General features: G+C 44.0%; 1 protein-coding gene across 1 annotated transcript in view; it reads left to right on the plus strand.

Moving 5' to 3' along the window:
* The window catches only part of RYR2 (ryanodine receptor 2), a 3854281-nt gene that overhangs the window by 2154558 nt on the left and 1681985 nt on the right, over positions 1 to 17738 (plus strand). The window contains exon 48 of the mRNA XM_069607971.1: positions 12480 to 12600. Coding sequence (XP_069464072.1) covers positions 12480 to 12600 — 121 coding nt within the window. The remainder of the gene's footprint in view (positions 1 to 12479; positions 12601 to 17738) is intronic.

Raw genomic sequence — 17738 nt, forward strand, 5'->3', positions numbered from 1 at the left:
TGGTATAAGATTCAAAATTCAGTCTTCCATCCCAGCTCCCCTGAGTACAAGAATCAGGCTTCCTCAAAGAGGGGCTGTTTCCACAATGTTACCTCTCTGCTGTTTGAGTTGGGACAGACAGAGGTGTCAATTGAATAAAAGACTGGGGAGACCACACACCGCCAATACCAATGCTGCAAAGGAATACAAAGATATTAGACAGTGTTGAGATTATGCAAGTGATTAGAACAGTTGAAAATAATTGGGAAACTACCTAGATAGATATTGGAGTGGAGTTTCCCCAGGATGATCTACAAAGAATAACACAAATGAGTGGAAATGATCTAAATCAGTATCGGTTCCAACTATAGCTATAGGATTGATAACAACTGACCTGAATAAAGATAAATGGAGGAAGAAGAGTCCAGGATTCTGAAGACAACAGGACTAAATTACAAACAGGGAAGTTAGTATAGGGAAGTAACCCCGAACGGCACGAGGGACGCACTAGTGCCGGGTTGGTGCAGTTCAGGAAAGCGTTTATATGCATGTAAGAGCAATCTCACAGGAAAGTCACTCAATGTTCCAGAATCCAACAGAGGACAAATATCCAAACTAGTCGTGGAGGTAATAATTAGCAAAAATGAGGAATGTCAATCAAGTATGTACCTGAGTACACGAGTATAGTTGAGTAGCCGTTGAGATGATCCGGATAGTAGACAGCAATGTGGTGTGCAGAGCGGCAACCAGGAATAAGAACCGCAAGGCACAGAAGAGAGCCGGATCCAGTAGCGTTCCGAGTCCAACAACCAGACGAGCACGACATGAACAGAGGAGGAGACGAGGCAATCCAAAAGTCAGGCAAAGGTCAAAACCAGGAGTTCAGATGAGGAATCGTGTAGAGACACGAAGAGGAAACGGACGAAACCGCGTGTAGCTGGTAACGCTAATTAGCAGCAACGAGCCCCTTGGAAGATGCTGGTTTTATAGTCGTAAGAGGGGCGTGGCTTGCTGTACTTCTTCCACGTACAAGACGTGTCAGGTGACCCGGAGTGCATCAACGTTTGTACAGACGCCATGGTAGCTTGTATCTGGACCATAGAGGAGCCTGCAAAGAAGTCGTATTCTGCAAGGAGGCCCGCGGGGAAGCCTGAAGTGTAACATAAACCCCTGAAGTTTTGACTTTCACTTAAAAGGATAAATTCCTTAGCAGGTTCTCGCTTAATTTCATGCTGGCCTAATAACTTCATCAGGGCATTTCCTAATTAAGCTCCAGCCACTGGATCATTTTATGACCACAAAGTACACACAAGTTCTGCAATTTTAGTGTGCCATCAAACAGATGTTTTTGCTACTGTTCAATATAAATCCAGTGTTCACAGCGGACAGTGCATAGGGGTAGGGAACTATGATTACTTTCAGTGAACATTTCTGACAGTCAGTGCTTTCTGGCTTATCACCGGTCGAATGCACTTCTGAAATGTATATAGCCTTTAAAGTAACCAAAAAAAGTAATCTTTGTAACTTGACACTTTTTTATTTTCAGGCTAGTATATGAAGAACAAGTGCTCTAGGAGTCAATCAATCAACTGTGATTTTTGTTAGGTTATGTTATTGATTTTTAAACTGCCCCAAGCAGTCATTTCTACACTCCCTTGACACAATAACATCTCAAAACAGGGCGTTAGTGCAAGGAACACAAATAAATCAAGTGACTGAAGGCAGACTCGGTTAAGGCACTTTTATTATACCGGTAGCTGCACGTTTACAGCTGCATTTAAGCCATTAACTCTCAGCAGACTGCTTAGAAATAACTGTTAGGCCAAAGATTGTTATTGCTGCTTCATAGAGCTAGCTCAGAGATCCCAGAAGGAGGATGTATGGGTGGGGAGGGGCAGGTAGTAGGACGAATGGCCTTTAGAATTAGCATGGTCCTGAGTAGTCAATGGCTGGGTAAATGACCCAACCCCTATAATGTGTGTACCACTTCCCGGTTCGTCTCCCTCCCAGCTGATCTACAATGCAATCATTTTGGTGTATAGGTGATACTTAAGTGCCACCCAATAGCTGAAACTAACCAAATTACTAATTATCCACTGATGACTTTTTAGTCGCACTGTTAATATATGCAGCATGAGAAAGATGTGCATGCGTTCATCTAAAATGAAAGGGGTGTTCATAATCACTGGACCACCTGAAAAAAATACAACTCCTTTGAAGTCTCGTGATTATTTAGGCTGTGCATCCCATTACTCAAATTCAGCAAATGAATGTGTCAGAAATTCACATGTTTTTTGAAAAACCAAGTGTTTTTCAATATTAGCACCTTACACAGTGCAGCAACCAATCAGGTTGCCCGGAATGTGGACTGAAACACCTGATCTAAGGCTACATTACAAGCTGCCTGATGTCTGCTTCCCCCACCATCCCTTCCCTTATTTTTCAACTCCCCCATCATCCACTCTTACCTGATTGCGGCAGTGTTGGATCCACCACCACTGCTGGTTCTGCTCCCGCTCCGTTATGGCTTCCATGGAAATGGATGAGGTACTCGGTTTGGAGCCCCGTCTTCCATCTCTTTGGCGGCCATCTTGGTACAGTATTTTGAATGAATGGGACCCCACACAGCGTCCCATCCATTCAATTAAAACACAATGCTCTCAGCACCCCAGTTTACCAGATTGGCAACCCATGCTGTTAATATCATTAACAACCTCTCCGGCACTCCGGATCGGGTGTTATCGTCCTTGCGACCTCCATTAAAAACCCCTTGCTTTGGTCGTACCTTTCACTCAGGCCAAGAACACCCGATCCAGCCCACTGGAGCAGGTGTTAATGTTTAATTCACACACCTTTTTAAGGCTCATTGCTGGAATAGTCTTTAGAGGAAACTACCATCATGTGTTGATCTCCATCAGTAATGTCTGCCTATTGTGGTCTGCAGTTGGTGTATTCATGCCCTACCACCTACTGTGGCCTATTCTCTTGTTGGGCATAAAATTAGTCTTCAGCTAAAGCCAATAGTCTGACATTAAAAGACACCATCACGACTGTTGGACTCATTATCACAAGCATCATTTACGTTTATCTATGTTTGTTCACTACGGTCTGGAAAACAAATATCCTAATATCCATTTGGTCAAATCTTGGTGCCAAAAAGACTACTACAGTGGGATCAGGCTCTGCAAGAATATTTATTACAGTACCATGCTAATGGCTGAGCATTCATTGGTAAACTTCAAAAAGAGCACTGATATTAAAACTAGTTATGTCTGAAATCCAACTTGGAATGTGAAGGATCCTAGCTTATCCTATTGCACTTTTCATGATGATGGTAATCGTTAAGAAGGCTGAACTTTGTGTATGGGGAGGTAATCAAGGTGGCGATTGCAGATTTTAGACATCAAGAGGTAGCCTGGAAACTTAAGGAAGTCAGTAAGAATGGTGGCAATGACAGTCCTGAAATAGCGCAACGCTAATGCATTGTCATTTGGTCATCTGGTGGGATGAGTTTGCAGGACAGTATGGTAGGCTTCAGTTTAATATCTTCCCACATATCGAACTTTGCTTTCAGTTTAATGCCAGGGAAACCTTTGGTACCTGTCACACTTACTATACAATATGTTGTCAAATGGACAATTATTGGCTTTACTGGAAACGTTTTCCCGAGCACCCTTATCATGCTTTGCAGTCATATCTGGAGTCCTAGCACCTACTGGGTGCTAGTGAGGAGATCCCGAGCCTAGCACTTTGGATACACATTTCAAGGGTATTCATTGGTAACACATCAGCTGACCCTATCCCAGTTCCCTTGGGTGTCCCCCAAGGTTCCTGTGTTTGAGCCACCCTCTACAACACTTATACGAAGCCCTTATTTGATTTCCTTAGTTCACTTGGTACCATCTACACAAACATCGCCAATGACACCCAAATTCCTATCCTCTAATAGGCAAACACATCGATGATACTGTTGACATTAACAGAGTATAAAGTATCATCCAACATTGGATGGCCACTCACAATCTCTGCCTTGATGACAAAACAGAGCTTCTCATTTTAGGCTCTTCCCACCGACTCAAAAATCTTGACATGGTTTTCTCCTCATTTCACATCGATGGTACTGCAATACCTGTCCTTAAGCAGCTTAAAACTCTGGGGTTTATCTGGGTGCAGAACTATCCATGACCAAGCAAATTAACACCCTGTTTTTTCCACTTCCTGTACCTCAAAGCGTATCTCTTCAAGTAGACAGTTTCTTTCACTGAGTAACTGCCTCACGCTCGCAAGAGCTATGATCCTCAGCAAACTGGACTACTGTAATGCAGTCCTCATGGGCATGTCTGCCACTAATCTGGCCAAGCTCCACCTCCTCCATTATAAAGCCTTACTTGCTGCACTGGGCCTACATCGCTCAGATCACATCTCAGCACCTAGGCAAGAAGTCCACTGGTTACCCATTAAAGCCTGCATCGAGTTCAAACCCCTGACTATCGCACACCCCTTCATCCATATAGAAGTATGGAAGCCCCTCTCTACCTGAATAAACAGCATCCACCAGAAACAGCATGTGCACTCGCTATGATCATCCAACAGCATCTAGCTTATCACCCCATGCTTCAAAAGTATCGGAGCAGGAATTGTACCTTTCTGTGTCACTGCTCCCTCACTCTGGAACTCATTACCGCCAAACATCAGAAATTAGAACTCCATAGAGTACTGTTACCTGATTTCTTTAATGTTCTTGCTGTACAAACGCTGCGATACATCCGGGTGTGGGCATTACACAAATGCTATAAATAAATAAAAATAAATAGATGCATATGTTTGCCAAAAATACAAATAGACTCTCCGGCTCGGTTTATGGTCATTGCATCGAATTCCTTGCATCGACATGCATTTGCATCGAATTTTTTCCATCTAAAATAATTTGCATCAAATGCATTTTATTATTTTTTTGTTTTGTTTTTGGGGGGGTCCCCCCAAACCCTGTTTTTTTACCCTTTATAATGCACCTAAACAAAAATTACACTTTACCCCCAGAATATGCATTTGATGGACATTTTTTAGATGAAAATATTTCGATGGAATGGCGTTGGATGCAATGACCAGAAACCCTCCGGCTCCTGTAGGTCTTCCCTGTCATTTCTACGATGATGATTCTCAGATCTTTGTTTCTGCATTTACTGATGCCCTTTACTCCACTTTCTGCCTGTCTCCTAGCAATTCACCCATGGATGCACTCATTTCTTAAACCTCAAGGCTCCTAAACTTGAGATAATTGGCGACCCGGCATCTACTTTTTTGCTGTCTTCCCCCTTGCTTTCTTTTCCTTCTCTCCTTTTCCCGATCTGCACATAACCATGCCATTCTTTGAATCCTCCTCTCTGTATCTCACATTCATGTTACTTAAAACCATTTAATACTTCCATGCTGCCAAAAATACTCAACTCTGTTCTTTCTTTGATCGTTGTTCCGCTCTACTTGTCGAACTCCCCACCTACATGCTTGATCCCCTTCATTCAATTTTTAATTCTGCTATTGATATACTCGAGTCTTTGCCTTCACACTTTTATGTCATCTCTCTTCTCTCTCATGTCTTCCCTTTAAATCTACTCTTCTTTTTAGTTTCAATTTTATCATAGTCATATACTTTACGGTCTCCATCTCAGTTTCTTAATCGTGCATGAACTTTCTGGTGCGCAGTCTCATTTTGGTCAATTTTCTCTACTTGTTCCCACAGATTGCAACTCTCCTTCTATATTTGTTCTTTTCCTACTTACGTTCCCTTCCGCACCTGTCTGAAAGTCTGTCAGAATCTGGGCAATGATCGAGACTATGTTCCGACTTGATAGGTTTTAACACGTCTGTGGACTCACCCTTCACAGTATGGCATTCGGGTCTGCTTGATCCACGATTCTTAAGTGTGAGAATAGATGCGTAGAGAAACCGTCAATCCCTGCGGGAAATCAGCCTGGGAACTGTATCATAGTGCTAACCCAGCAGACCCTCCCCAGGTAAAAGGCCAAAGAAAAGAGGGAAAACATTGTGGGGAAGAAAACCCCTGTAGAAGTAATTCCGCAGGCCACAATAACAATGAAACAGCTGGTCACTCGGAATCCTTGAGGTGCTCTCAACACAATTAGGGCATCAGAAGCAGCAGAGAGGAATGAGGGTCATGAGCAAGGAGGAACAGGCTGCATACACAGTACACGGGCACCAACAGAGAAAGACTAGGAGTAAGGAAAAGGACAATCAGGCAGCAAAGGAGGAGAATGGAACCAGCAGAGGGGCGGAACCAGGGAACCTGGAAAAAGAGCAGCAACAGAGCACATTTCAGAAGTAACGGGAAGCAATTAGAACAGACGAACAGCAGAGCATACCTGCAAGCAAAAAAGCTTTGCAATGCAAGACTGTGTCTGTCTGTGCCCAGGTTAACTTTCTGGTTCTGCGTGGTATGCGATGACATCATTGCAACCACTAGACTGTCCACGCAGCTTCCGAAGATCATATCGGGCACCAACTGGTCCTCGGAAGCATGGCAGCCTACTTGTTGTCTACTCTTGTCTAATGTATTTATCCGCCTGCATGCTTCATTAAACCTGTACTGCTTGTTGTTGCTATGTGCAGTGCTTTGATGAACGCGCTATACAAATAAACCAATACAAATCTTTTTCATATTGAATTCATTAACTTGCATGTAGATTTGGAATAAACAACCTATAATCTTCCCCATGAGATGATAAACTTGAAGGAAAGAAAATACAAAATATCCTTAACTCATAGCTCTTTTTAGGTTTTGGCTAACATGGCTTATGTGGGAAAAACTATTGGCATGGGAATGCTAAAAGGGGGCTCAGTGGCATATGAAGAGGGAAACAGCCTGCTGATGTCCTACAGTTATTAACCCACCAATTACACACCCATGGGCATGCTAATGCCGATATGTGCTCCCACCTTGTCCACAAGGCCTTCTGGGGCCTCAATATCGGCAACTCTCTCTTCCTGAATATCTTCCTTCTCGAGCTCTTCGCTCATCCGCCTCCAACTACCTCAGGGTCAGTCGCTTCTCCAAGCAACGAGTTGGTGGTAGATCTTTCTTTGTCTGGGGCCTCCCTCTGGAACAGCCTCCCTGAAACTTTAGGAGAACCATCTCCGGTTGCGGAAGCATCTCAAGACCTTCCTCTTTGCTTCTGCTTTCTCTCCTCTCCCCTGCTGAACTCCTGACTGAAACTGCACTGGTCACCTGGTTACCCTTTGATCTCGGGCCCAGGTCCCCTCCCCCACCAACTGCACACCTACACTGTCTCCCAGGCAACCCCTGCACTTGGGGCCTGTTTCTGTATCCCTACAGTCCCCGCCAGCTCTTGACACTTGATGTCTGCACTTACCCCTGCACTTCCCACTAGCTGGGCGTACTTTTACCTACTGCTTTTATTCTATTTATTTTTTACTGTTGATCCTATGTATTGCACTGCTCCCTTCCCCTACCCGCACTTTCCCTTTCCCCTCTCTGCTGCACTAGCGCGATCTCAATGTCACCTGGCCTAGTAAGAGTGTTGTCGCTGTCCTCCCTCTGTTCCCCATCCCTTGCCTCGTCACGCTTTGAAACACTTGTGTATAGGCGCGTTATAAATGCCATATCGTATCACCCTTCTCTGCCCAAACCACACCCCCTGGGGTTTCTCATGCTTGCTTTACGTTGTGTGCGTGCTTTATGCTCTCCTGTTAATATATGGAAAGGTTTATTGTGACCACCTTGCACACCTTTATCGAAGCACAATACTTTCATGAAGGAAAAACAGAACCAGGTACGTTTCAAAAGCATGGAAGATAGGAAATCATATACTTCAAGAATTCATGCATTTTTCAAAAGTCTAAGGTGGAAGTATACACCAGTGGTCGACGTTTTCGAAAATTTGAAGTGGAACTATGTTCCCTGCTGTTCTGCCCATGGTCTGCCGTTGCTCTCCACAAACCACATCACCACTCCCCTACACAAGCCAAACCCCCAAACAAATGCGCCTGCTGTTTAAGGGAACTTTCCACTGAAGTGCAAGTTTAAACTTCTGCCTACACTTTTATTTTAAAAGTAAACCATTCCAGAATGGTTTCCTTTTAAAATAAAAGTACAGGAACTTTTTTTTTTAATTGTAAACAGGGCTCAAGTCGAGGGTACAAGCGGGTGGACACTTTTTTCAGAGTGCACCTTGATATGATAATTTCTGGTGACGTCACATTCAATAGGAATGTTATTGAGTTCCCCCACCCCCCACTTGCTTGTTATGACTTGACTGACACCTGCTGGTACATACGGACAGGACACAGCAATGGCGAGAGAAAGCATCAGTGACTTGTATGACTTGGGAATAGGTCGACACTCTACAGATAAAGCCATGCATGCTGTGTGGTTTCATACCTGCGTGGGCGAGAGTGGGTATTTGTGTTCTGCTGTGCTGCTATGGCGCACACTCCTGGCAGTGTGCAGGAACATAGCGTGGTCCTCCCTCTCTGCTGCCCTGCTTTTAAGTTACCAGCAGGCAAGGTTAGTGGTCCATTGATAAATCCAGAAGACCAAACATGAACATTTTTAATCGGATCTGCTGATTTGTTCATCGAATTAAAATGAAACGCCAGGTTTGTATAGGCTCTTCACCCACTCTGCTATGCCGGTTGCATTCTTAGTTTTGATGCACATAATGTTTTGCTAAGCATGGTGGACATGAATCTTAACATCTTGTTTTTAAGGCCGGTGGGCCGCATGCAGCCTACCAAGAGAGTGCTGTGCGTGTTTTGCAGCTGCGCCTCCTGCTTTGCCGCCGAGCCGTAAAGGTGTGGATGGCAGACGACACATCTTTCTTTCTTTGGGCTGCCGCCCAGTCTGCAGTAATGATATATGATCTGATTTGGTATTTATAATGCGCCCCCAATCATTCCATTTCCAGGGAAGTTATCTCCCAACGCTGGCCGGGTGAGCACTGTCGCATGAACCGAGCCTCTGGCTTCAACCCAATCTTCGCAGTCTGGTCTCTTGCTTTGGTTCCTCCCATCTTGGACCGACAGGATTTTGGTGTCAATTAGGAAGGATGCCAGCATGCTCCAAGCTCCCTGCCTTCTTGGTAGAGGCAGCGCTCCGCAGGCTTGCCCGTTCCTCTGCCCACCATGCCATTTGCTGGCACTCCCCTCTTGTGTCTGGATCCCAGGACCTTTATGGTCCTTCCTGGAATGAGATGAGCGAATACATTGGGTCCACTCTTCGTACAAGGACGATAAGAAATACAGGTCTGAAACCCAAAGCATCGTCTTTTAAAAGGCCCTGCCCAATTCCCAAACAACCAACAAACACTTGGGATTCTCTGTTAAAGGGAGGTGGAGTAAAACCTTTATTTGTGGATTCCTAGTCCCTCAAAGAGGGGTCACCCACAGTGGGATCAAACTTGATCTGTCCCCTAGGGGATGTTAAGCATGGCAGGCTTATCTCGCTAGTCCCAAAGGTTGTGGCTCTCCCCTCCACCCCCATCCCCTCCCGGCAGAAGGGACACATTCCATGGATTTGTCACACTAAACAAGCCCAGTTTATGTTTGGTATAAGCTTGTGTATCATGGATGACGTAGAGTTTTCTTCATTTTAGTTTTCTGAAGGTGTGGGATTTTTGAATGTCCCCATCTTTCCTTTGAAAGGCATTACCTTATGCAATGATGGCATGTAATATGTCTGCATATAACCAAGTATCACTCAGTGCATATCCATTTTCCTCCAAAATGTTTATATTTGCCCACACATGTTCGTTGTGGTTGAACATGCATAAAGTGTTATAACATCTTTTAGTAATTAAACCAATTGGTTTGTACCTGAAATGTTATTCATTATGACTTGCACATGTACCTTTTTGCATTTACCGAAGTGTCCTTTTACTGATGTTGCAAGTGGTCATTAGGATTTGTATTTGCATTGTAAATCTATCCAGCTCTTTGTGTTGTTTTTCCTGTCCTAGTGCACTTATGTGCTCCTTGTCCATTCCTACTTTCAATTTGTGGGCCTGTTGATATTTGTTGGCAGTTTGTATGCTACGCTTTTGCAATGTATTTTGTTTTTTGTGGTGTGTGATAGATTTTGGTTGCATTGTTGCACAGGCGTTGATAGGATGGGGCTGAGGGTGCTATAGCCCCGGGTCTTTTGGTAGTAGCCCCGGATAGAAGCTCAGGGGTTACAACCAAAAAGGCTAGTTAGCCCCCAGTCCCGACGGTCCCAGAATTAGCATATCCCCATATCTTTTCCAGACCTCGTAACAGTGTTTGTGGGTTACGACTGTGCGAGATGTAATTTAATCTTTTCCTTTTGGAGTAATTTCTTTGAATTATAAATATTAGTCTGTACTGTGACTACTCTCTTCCCTTTGAGTTTTTGTTGCAACATCTGGTAGATTCTGGGCTAAATGGTCTTTATGGGGTGGGGGGTGTAGATGTGCCATTTATGGTTATGCTATAAGTAATGCCTGATCATTTGTTAATTTTAGTTCTTGAAGCTTTTGTGATTGCCTTTGTTTTAATTTTGTTTTTATGCTGTAGATAGGACATTATGTTTATCACAGTTGTTGGTTTATTCAGCATGTGTTTTTCCATAGTTCTTTTGCTTTGTGTTTGACTGGAAGGTGTAATGCATGACATTTGTTCAATGCGGATGTTTCGAGTTTTTTAAAATATTTGTTTGTGGAATGTTTACACTGTGTGCAGATTTCCTATGCATCCATGTGGAATATTTGTATACTTCTACCACCAGTGTTTTTGTTTGTCGGTGGACATTTCTTTATACCATTGTTACAGTGGGTAACATTTTCTTCTGTTGAACGAGTTCATTTACATCATGTACATGTAGAAGTAGGAGAGCATGTCCCACACTGTTACAAGGTACAAAGAGCTATATGGTCAATAGCAGCACTCGTGTACAATGCAAGTTGTGTTGGTGTAGTAGTCCGAGTTTATTTTAAAGTACCCTTGTGATACGTTTGTGGAGTTGAGGCTTATTTACCAATAAGTGCGTCCATTTGTATTCAAAATGTTTATTAGCCATTGTATTTTTAATTCCATATTTCAGTGTACTTACTGATATATAAAAGTTGGTGGAAGTCTTTAGGTTAAGTAAAGGTAGATTTGCCAGCAGTACCATGCATACTTTGTCATTTGCAACAGAAAAAGGAAGGCTTTCAGTATGTGTAATGTGTTAAGACGGTCATCTCGGAGGTTTGGCCAACCATAATGGTTTGTGTATCCATGTCCCCCAATACTGTGAATGTGATTGGATGGTTGGTTGGAATGGTCTGAAAGTGTGATGCACCTGTCTGGTGTGCACTTTGTCTCCCCATGTTTCGTAAGTTGTTGGGATTTGTACAATGTTACATTTGCATGGCCATCAGGTGCTCTAGTGTATCTGAAAGCGATGGGGTGGGTGATGTGTGTGGGGTTAGAAAAAAATGCATGAACGCTTTCAGTTGCATTGATGCTTGAAGAAGGCAAGTACCCGGAGCGCTGCATGCAGGTCTATTTCTCAGTGTTTGTGTCATTAGCTTAGAGACATCTGTGTCGAGAGTGGGGTGGGGGCTTGTGTGCGGTTGTGCTCAGATTCATTGGCTGGGGCTGTGGTATGTAAGTTGGATGTCGAGGTGTAGTGTTCTGATGTTTGATGTCTGTTGGGAGGGTTTGCGAAATTGTCATGTGTGGGTTAAGTTGGTATCTATACTGTGTGCTCACATGCTGAATTTGAGCACGTTGTTCATGTATTTTGTGGATAAAATAAATCTACTTGGAGAGTTACACCAGATGTGTTACCTAGTATTAGCTCTGCCTTAGACTTTACTAACTTCTGGAGTGAGACTATTTGATTATCATAGCTGTTACCAGTAATAACTCTAACTTAAGGCTCCTGGGAACTCCTTTGAAATCAACACCTCTAATCTTGCCTTGCCTTTGATGAAGGGCCAGAACAGTATTAAGTTGGGGGGTAAGGCTCTGACCAAGTACACAGACCAGCTGTGGAGCCACGTAGGTTAAACCAGGATGCTTTATTGTACATGTATACATTTGTATAACTCCAGTAGCTTGCAGTATGTACATCATGGGGTCAGGTAGACATTATAGGGACAGACCCACCGACCATCCTCTCACTTCCAGCTCAGGCCCCCAACTGACATCCATAGAACACTCACACACAACACTCACTCAACATTCTCCTGAGCTGTCCATCATGCATACATCAACATTCCATCTGCATGCACTCCTGGCCAGTGATTCATAACAAGACTGACTTACTTTAAAAAAAACAGTCCAAATCAATGTAGTAATGTGCAAGGAAATTAATTTTGAATTGTATTTGGATGAGCCCTGTTGCATTCACTTCTCTTGTGCACCTGTTATGAGTGCCTGTACAACACAATTTCACAATTGACATAACAGAATAAAACACACCTGCCGACTGTTTTGTTTTTTTTACTTCTTTTTTCTTGTAGTTAATTCATGCCGGAAAAGGAGAAGCCATTAGGATACGATCCATTCTTCGCTCATTGATACCATTAGAAGATTTGGTGGGCGTGATCAGCATTCCATTTCAGATGCCAACAATAGCTAAAGGTAAGGATGATTCTGAACATGTAACATACCAGTTTTCCACAATGTGGCTCATTTTGTGATATAAAAAATACTTGCCCACTACTTACCCCGTTGCCCATACTTCAGCAATGCAGCTTCTTGCAAGACATCTTACCTCATCATTCCTGATTAAACTTCATTGAAGTGATTCATATTTGCGCTACCATGTATGTCTTCCCTCTCTCTATGGATGTTAGACTGCCTGTGTCCCACTCTTCCAAGTCCCAAGGCATGGAGGGCTAAAACATGCATTTGTAAATCTAGAAAACGTGCTGTGAAGCATGAGCATTTCCATTCTAACCCCAATTATTTTCCACGATTTGATTGGTTTTGGTGCAATGAAAAAAAGGAGTCGTAGGCCCCGAGTTTTCCTGCATCCCACTGGTATTACCTGCGGGATACCGTCAAACTGCCCTTACGGGATATTATGGGTGGCGGAGAGACAGTAAATTCTCATTCCCATTATGTCCCACAGGACTCCATGGGCTGGGATTGCCTGATTTACCGGCACCAGTATTGCTGGTGCCAATGATTCAGGCATTTCTTTGCCAGTAGGCGCCTGAGAAACTGGCAGGTCAGGCCTGCTGGGAGATCCGTGGCCCTCACCGGCAAACTTGAAGTGTGCTTGTCTGGAAAAAACGTTTATAGTGATAATTTTTTTTAAAAAAGTTTCAGAAAAAAAAAAAAGCAGTGAAAAGCTATATTTAACATGCAAAGTGCATTTCTTTCGAAACCAATAGGTTGACAATAGTCATGACTGGTTTCAATTGAAATGCACTTTTACATGTTAAAAACCATGTAACATTTAGAGGTTTTAGTGTATATTGGGGGTGTCCCACGTCACCCTCCCACCTCCAAGCCCCAACCCTAACCCATGTCGACGTCCCTTTCAAATTTTTTCAAAGAAATTGTCATTCGAAAGAATGGCATTTCGACAAAAAAAATTCTAAAGTTTGCCATTCAAAACCTTTGTTTGTTAAAATGACAGGATACCGGAAAAAATGCTAGACCCGGGATTACCAGCATTTGTTCCAGACCAGCACACTTATGAGTACAGAAAAGGTTTGGTGGTCCCACAAATACACGCTGTCCAACAGAAAAGTGTGTTCTCAGTCAGTAGCCTGGAGTAGTTTAAGTATATTCAGTTACAATGAAACTTCATCACAACATAGTTACATTAATTTACACTTTCCAAAGTAAAAAACAGTTGACCCTGTGCCAATCATTGAATCAATCTGACAGTTGTGCCTGTGCCAACACGTGTTTCGACCTTTGTGGTCTTCCTCGGGGCACACACTAGAATTGTAAATTAATTCATAGCATTGTCAATCATGCTATTTAATATACCACTTATTAGCAGTGTTCGCCAAAATGTGTCCTCTTTATTCAGATTGCCATACTGCCAATGATTTAATGCTTCTAGCGTTATTAATTTTGGTTTTGTTATTCCCCTAATTGTAGAAAGATATTAGATTGTATAAATTACTGTTCAGTGAGACATTTAATATGCGTCAAGATTCCTCGGTTGTATATACAGGGTCAAGAGATCATTTTATGGCTGGTTGTTAATTCCTTAACGTGCCACTGACATTGCCTTTGTTTGTTGTCTTATAAATGTGTTAAGTTTGTCGTAGCCACCTGGGTCTCCTCCACGTGGTTATTTTTGCCCAAAGAAGAAAATGTTTTCAAAGCGTGTCATTTACATTGGTCACATGTTTTTTGGCTTCAACTTAACTGTGTCAATTTGACTAAAATCACATTGAGACTCAGCACTCTCCCAATCTAGCCACCCCAAAGAATATAGGGCCTCATTCCGGGTTTGGAGCTAACCATGGAGTAAGTGGCTCCATGGTTGCCTCCGAAACCGTCCCAAATCCGGCAAGGTGAATGGAGTCATTTATTTATTTATTTATTCGCATTTGTTGAGCGCACAGCAGACTGAAGGCATCGTGGTGCTGGTCACAGTGTTTCTTAAGCTTAGTTACATACAGTTGGTGCCCGTGGTTACATTGGGCAGTGATTATGCTTTAAAGACATGTACATAATGAGCACGAGAGTGGTCAGATGCGCAAGTTAGTTGAAGAGTGCAGTTTTGAGTTGTTTACGGAAAGAGAGGAGGGATGTTTCTGCTCTGAGGTTGGTGGGCAGTGCGTTCCAAAGTTTTGGTGCCAGGTAGGGGAAGCCTATACCTCCAGCCTTGGATCTATTGATGCGTGGTATGGTGAGATGGTTGGTGTATGTAGATCTGATTGGTCTTGTGGACTGGGATCTATACAGGGTGTGGGATAGGTAGGATGGTGCTGTATGGTTGATGCATTTATGCGTAGTGGTGAGGATTTTGAAAGCTATCCTATCCTTGACTGGGAGCCAATGGACAGCTTTCCTGGCTAGGGTGATGTGCTCTCTTTTTGGTATGCTGAGTGCTGCTCTGAGGGCGTTGTTTTGAGTGGTTTGGAGCCTTGATAGGTTATTCTTGGAGGTGCCGGCTAGGAGTGCGTTACAGTAGTCCAATTTAGCTCCAATGGTGGCTCTTGCGATGGACATGTAGTTATCTTTTGTTAGGAACGGTTTTATTGCGTTGATGAGGTTAGTGCTCAGTGCCGAGGCCGAGACTATTGCGCTTACTTGTTTATCCATAGATAGGGTGGAATCTATGTGAACTCCTAGTGTTTTGACTGATGATAGGACTGGGATGATGCAGTTGTCTATGTTAAAGTTAATGTATAGTGGGTTGAGGTTGGCGAGGGTGGGCTTCTGACCTAGGATGAGGATTTCAGTTTTGTCCCCATTCAAGCAGAGACAGTTAGTAGCCATCCAGGTTTGTATGGTGGAGTAGATTAGTTGAAGGGAGGTGGAGTCTTAATGATAGTTTCCAGTCATGGGAGGGTTGGAGGGACCGGTAATTCCCCATTCACCTTTTGCCCTTCCCATTTCTGCCCCATAGGGCTCAATGGGGAAGGAGGTACTCCTGCTAAAAGCAGGAGGGTAAGGAAGGACCCGCAAAGGGACCTCGGAATATGGAGGTAAGGGATTACCGGCATCGGCACCCTTAGCGGTGCCAGTAATTCCTTACCTCCAACCTCGGAATGACCCCCATAAACTTTACACTTAAAATGAGGCCCATAATCTGAAAACATATGGTCATAGCCCTTGCAGATCTGTGAGAAAAGCAGAGTCCCTGCCCCAAAAAGTTCACTGCATGCGTACAAACGCTGATCTGTCTATGTTGAAGATGTAACTAGACTTGCCCAGAAAGAGCTCTTCTACTAAAGGCTGTCTGTGAATCCTCTCCCCATGGACCTATAGCTGGAAGGATTTCCATCTTGGTCTACAGCTGAAATCTGAGATTACAGGCTACTTTAGCCAAGACTATTTCAAATAAGAAAAGATTAGGATTGTTCACACCTCACCCTTCCTCAGCTTTGTGTTGCCTAGACTGCATGTCTCTCTAGCTAGGGGGAGGAGAGGAGCAGACTGGGGGGTGAAGCTGGGCTGCCCATCTCCTGGCCTGCTGATGGTAACAGCAGTTACCCTGCCTTGCTTTGGGTGGCCCTGCAGCATTGCCCATAACTGCTGAACCCATATGCATGCATGCATAACTATTGGCCGACCCCATACCCTCACCCAGAAATAATTCGGCTCACACAGTGTTTGTCAAGTGTTGGCAATAAAAGGCCGTAGGTTTTTATTGTACAGATATGGTTATGGAGATAACAATAATCACATATCATAATAGTAACATACTTTTGGGCACCGTACCCTGGGCTTACCCCCTCTGGCCCCACTTGGGCAGGTTGGCGGCTGACTGCGTTCCCCCAAAAGTAACTCTTAGTGACACCACCCTGGAGGCTAGAGTTGCTGTAATTTCTTGAAAGAAATGTTCCATGCCCTGGTTAGATAAATGGGTGCCGTCTTTGAGAAAAAGGTCTGGGTCACCCAGTGTAATGGCCGGGTGCTTTATGAAGCCCAGTCCTCTTGCTGTACAGAATTTCTCTAGCCCCCTGTTGAGTTTTCTTCTGGAAATGTCTATAGATTTGTAGCAGTTGGCCCCTTGCCATTTCCTCCTGGGTAGGATGGCCGAGAAGTATATTTCCGTTTCCCTCCAGTTGTGTGAAATGCCTGCTAGGGAGGAGAAAATGTCTTTGTATACATTTCTCCTTCCAATGGAGACCAGATCATTGCCACCTAGGTGTATGACCAGAAATTCTGGCGGGTCTCTGTATGCGACCAGCTCAGCTAGTGTTTGGTGAATATCGGCCTATCGTAGGCCTCTGTATCCCCACCACGAAGCAATGGTGCTTCTGAAGGGTGGCCTTTCTTTGGTCTCCTCTGCCCATCGGCCCGCCCTGAAGATAAATGAGTGGCCGACTATCCATGCTGATTGGAGGGAGGTTCTCCCTTCTCCTGTGGTTTCTGTAGGGGGGAGGGCAGAAAGAAAAATGAGGCAGGATGGCTATATTAGTTGTGGTCTGATGTATCTTTTGTAGCAATCAGACTTCCACCCCCCTATGTTTTTTAGTTGTTGAGGTGCTAAGCCTCCTTGCCTTGCTGAGGTGGCAGCACCTATTCTGAAGGAGTGGGTGCCAAAGCCCTTGGGGTTCCACCCTGCTTTGCTGATTGCTTTCATCAGCACCCCTTTGAATTGGTAACGGCTTAGTGCCAAGGCGTCCTTGTGGATTAAACCCCCCCCCCCCACCTTAGGCCTTTGCGTATAATACAGGTTGGTGATACATACCAGGCAGTTTTCTGCTTCATCAATGCAACAAATGTTGATGGTTCTTTTGACCCCAGTTTTAGACTGGTGGATTTCTATGCTGACGCTCTCCTGTCTAACCCTGACCTCCATGACACCTAGGACATTGGTGGCCTTGGTGCTGGAGGCGATGAGCTCCAACACGGAAAGCACCGAAATATGCCAGGAAAAAAGCTGTTTTGAATAATATCATTTCGTATGGATGCCAGCATATGGCTTCTAGTTGGCTTGCATTTTGGACCAGTTTGTTGAAAACCTGGGGGTGGCGGGTGTCCACCTGGGTGCCCTCTAATCTACCCCAACCTTTCATTGCATAAGAAATGAGCGCGTTCTGGGTGTGGTCTGAATCGCCCCATATTTTTGAGAA

This window comes from Ambystoma mexicanum, chromosome 4q (genome assembly GCF_040938575.1).
Source record: "Ambystoma mexicanum isolate Mex_15411 chromosome 4q, UKY_AmexF1_1, whole genome shotgun sequence".
NCBI classification, from domain to species: Eukaryota; Metazoa; Chordata; class Amphibia; order Caudata; family Ambystomatidae; genus Ambystoma; species Ambystoma mexicanum.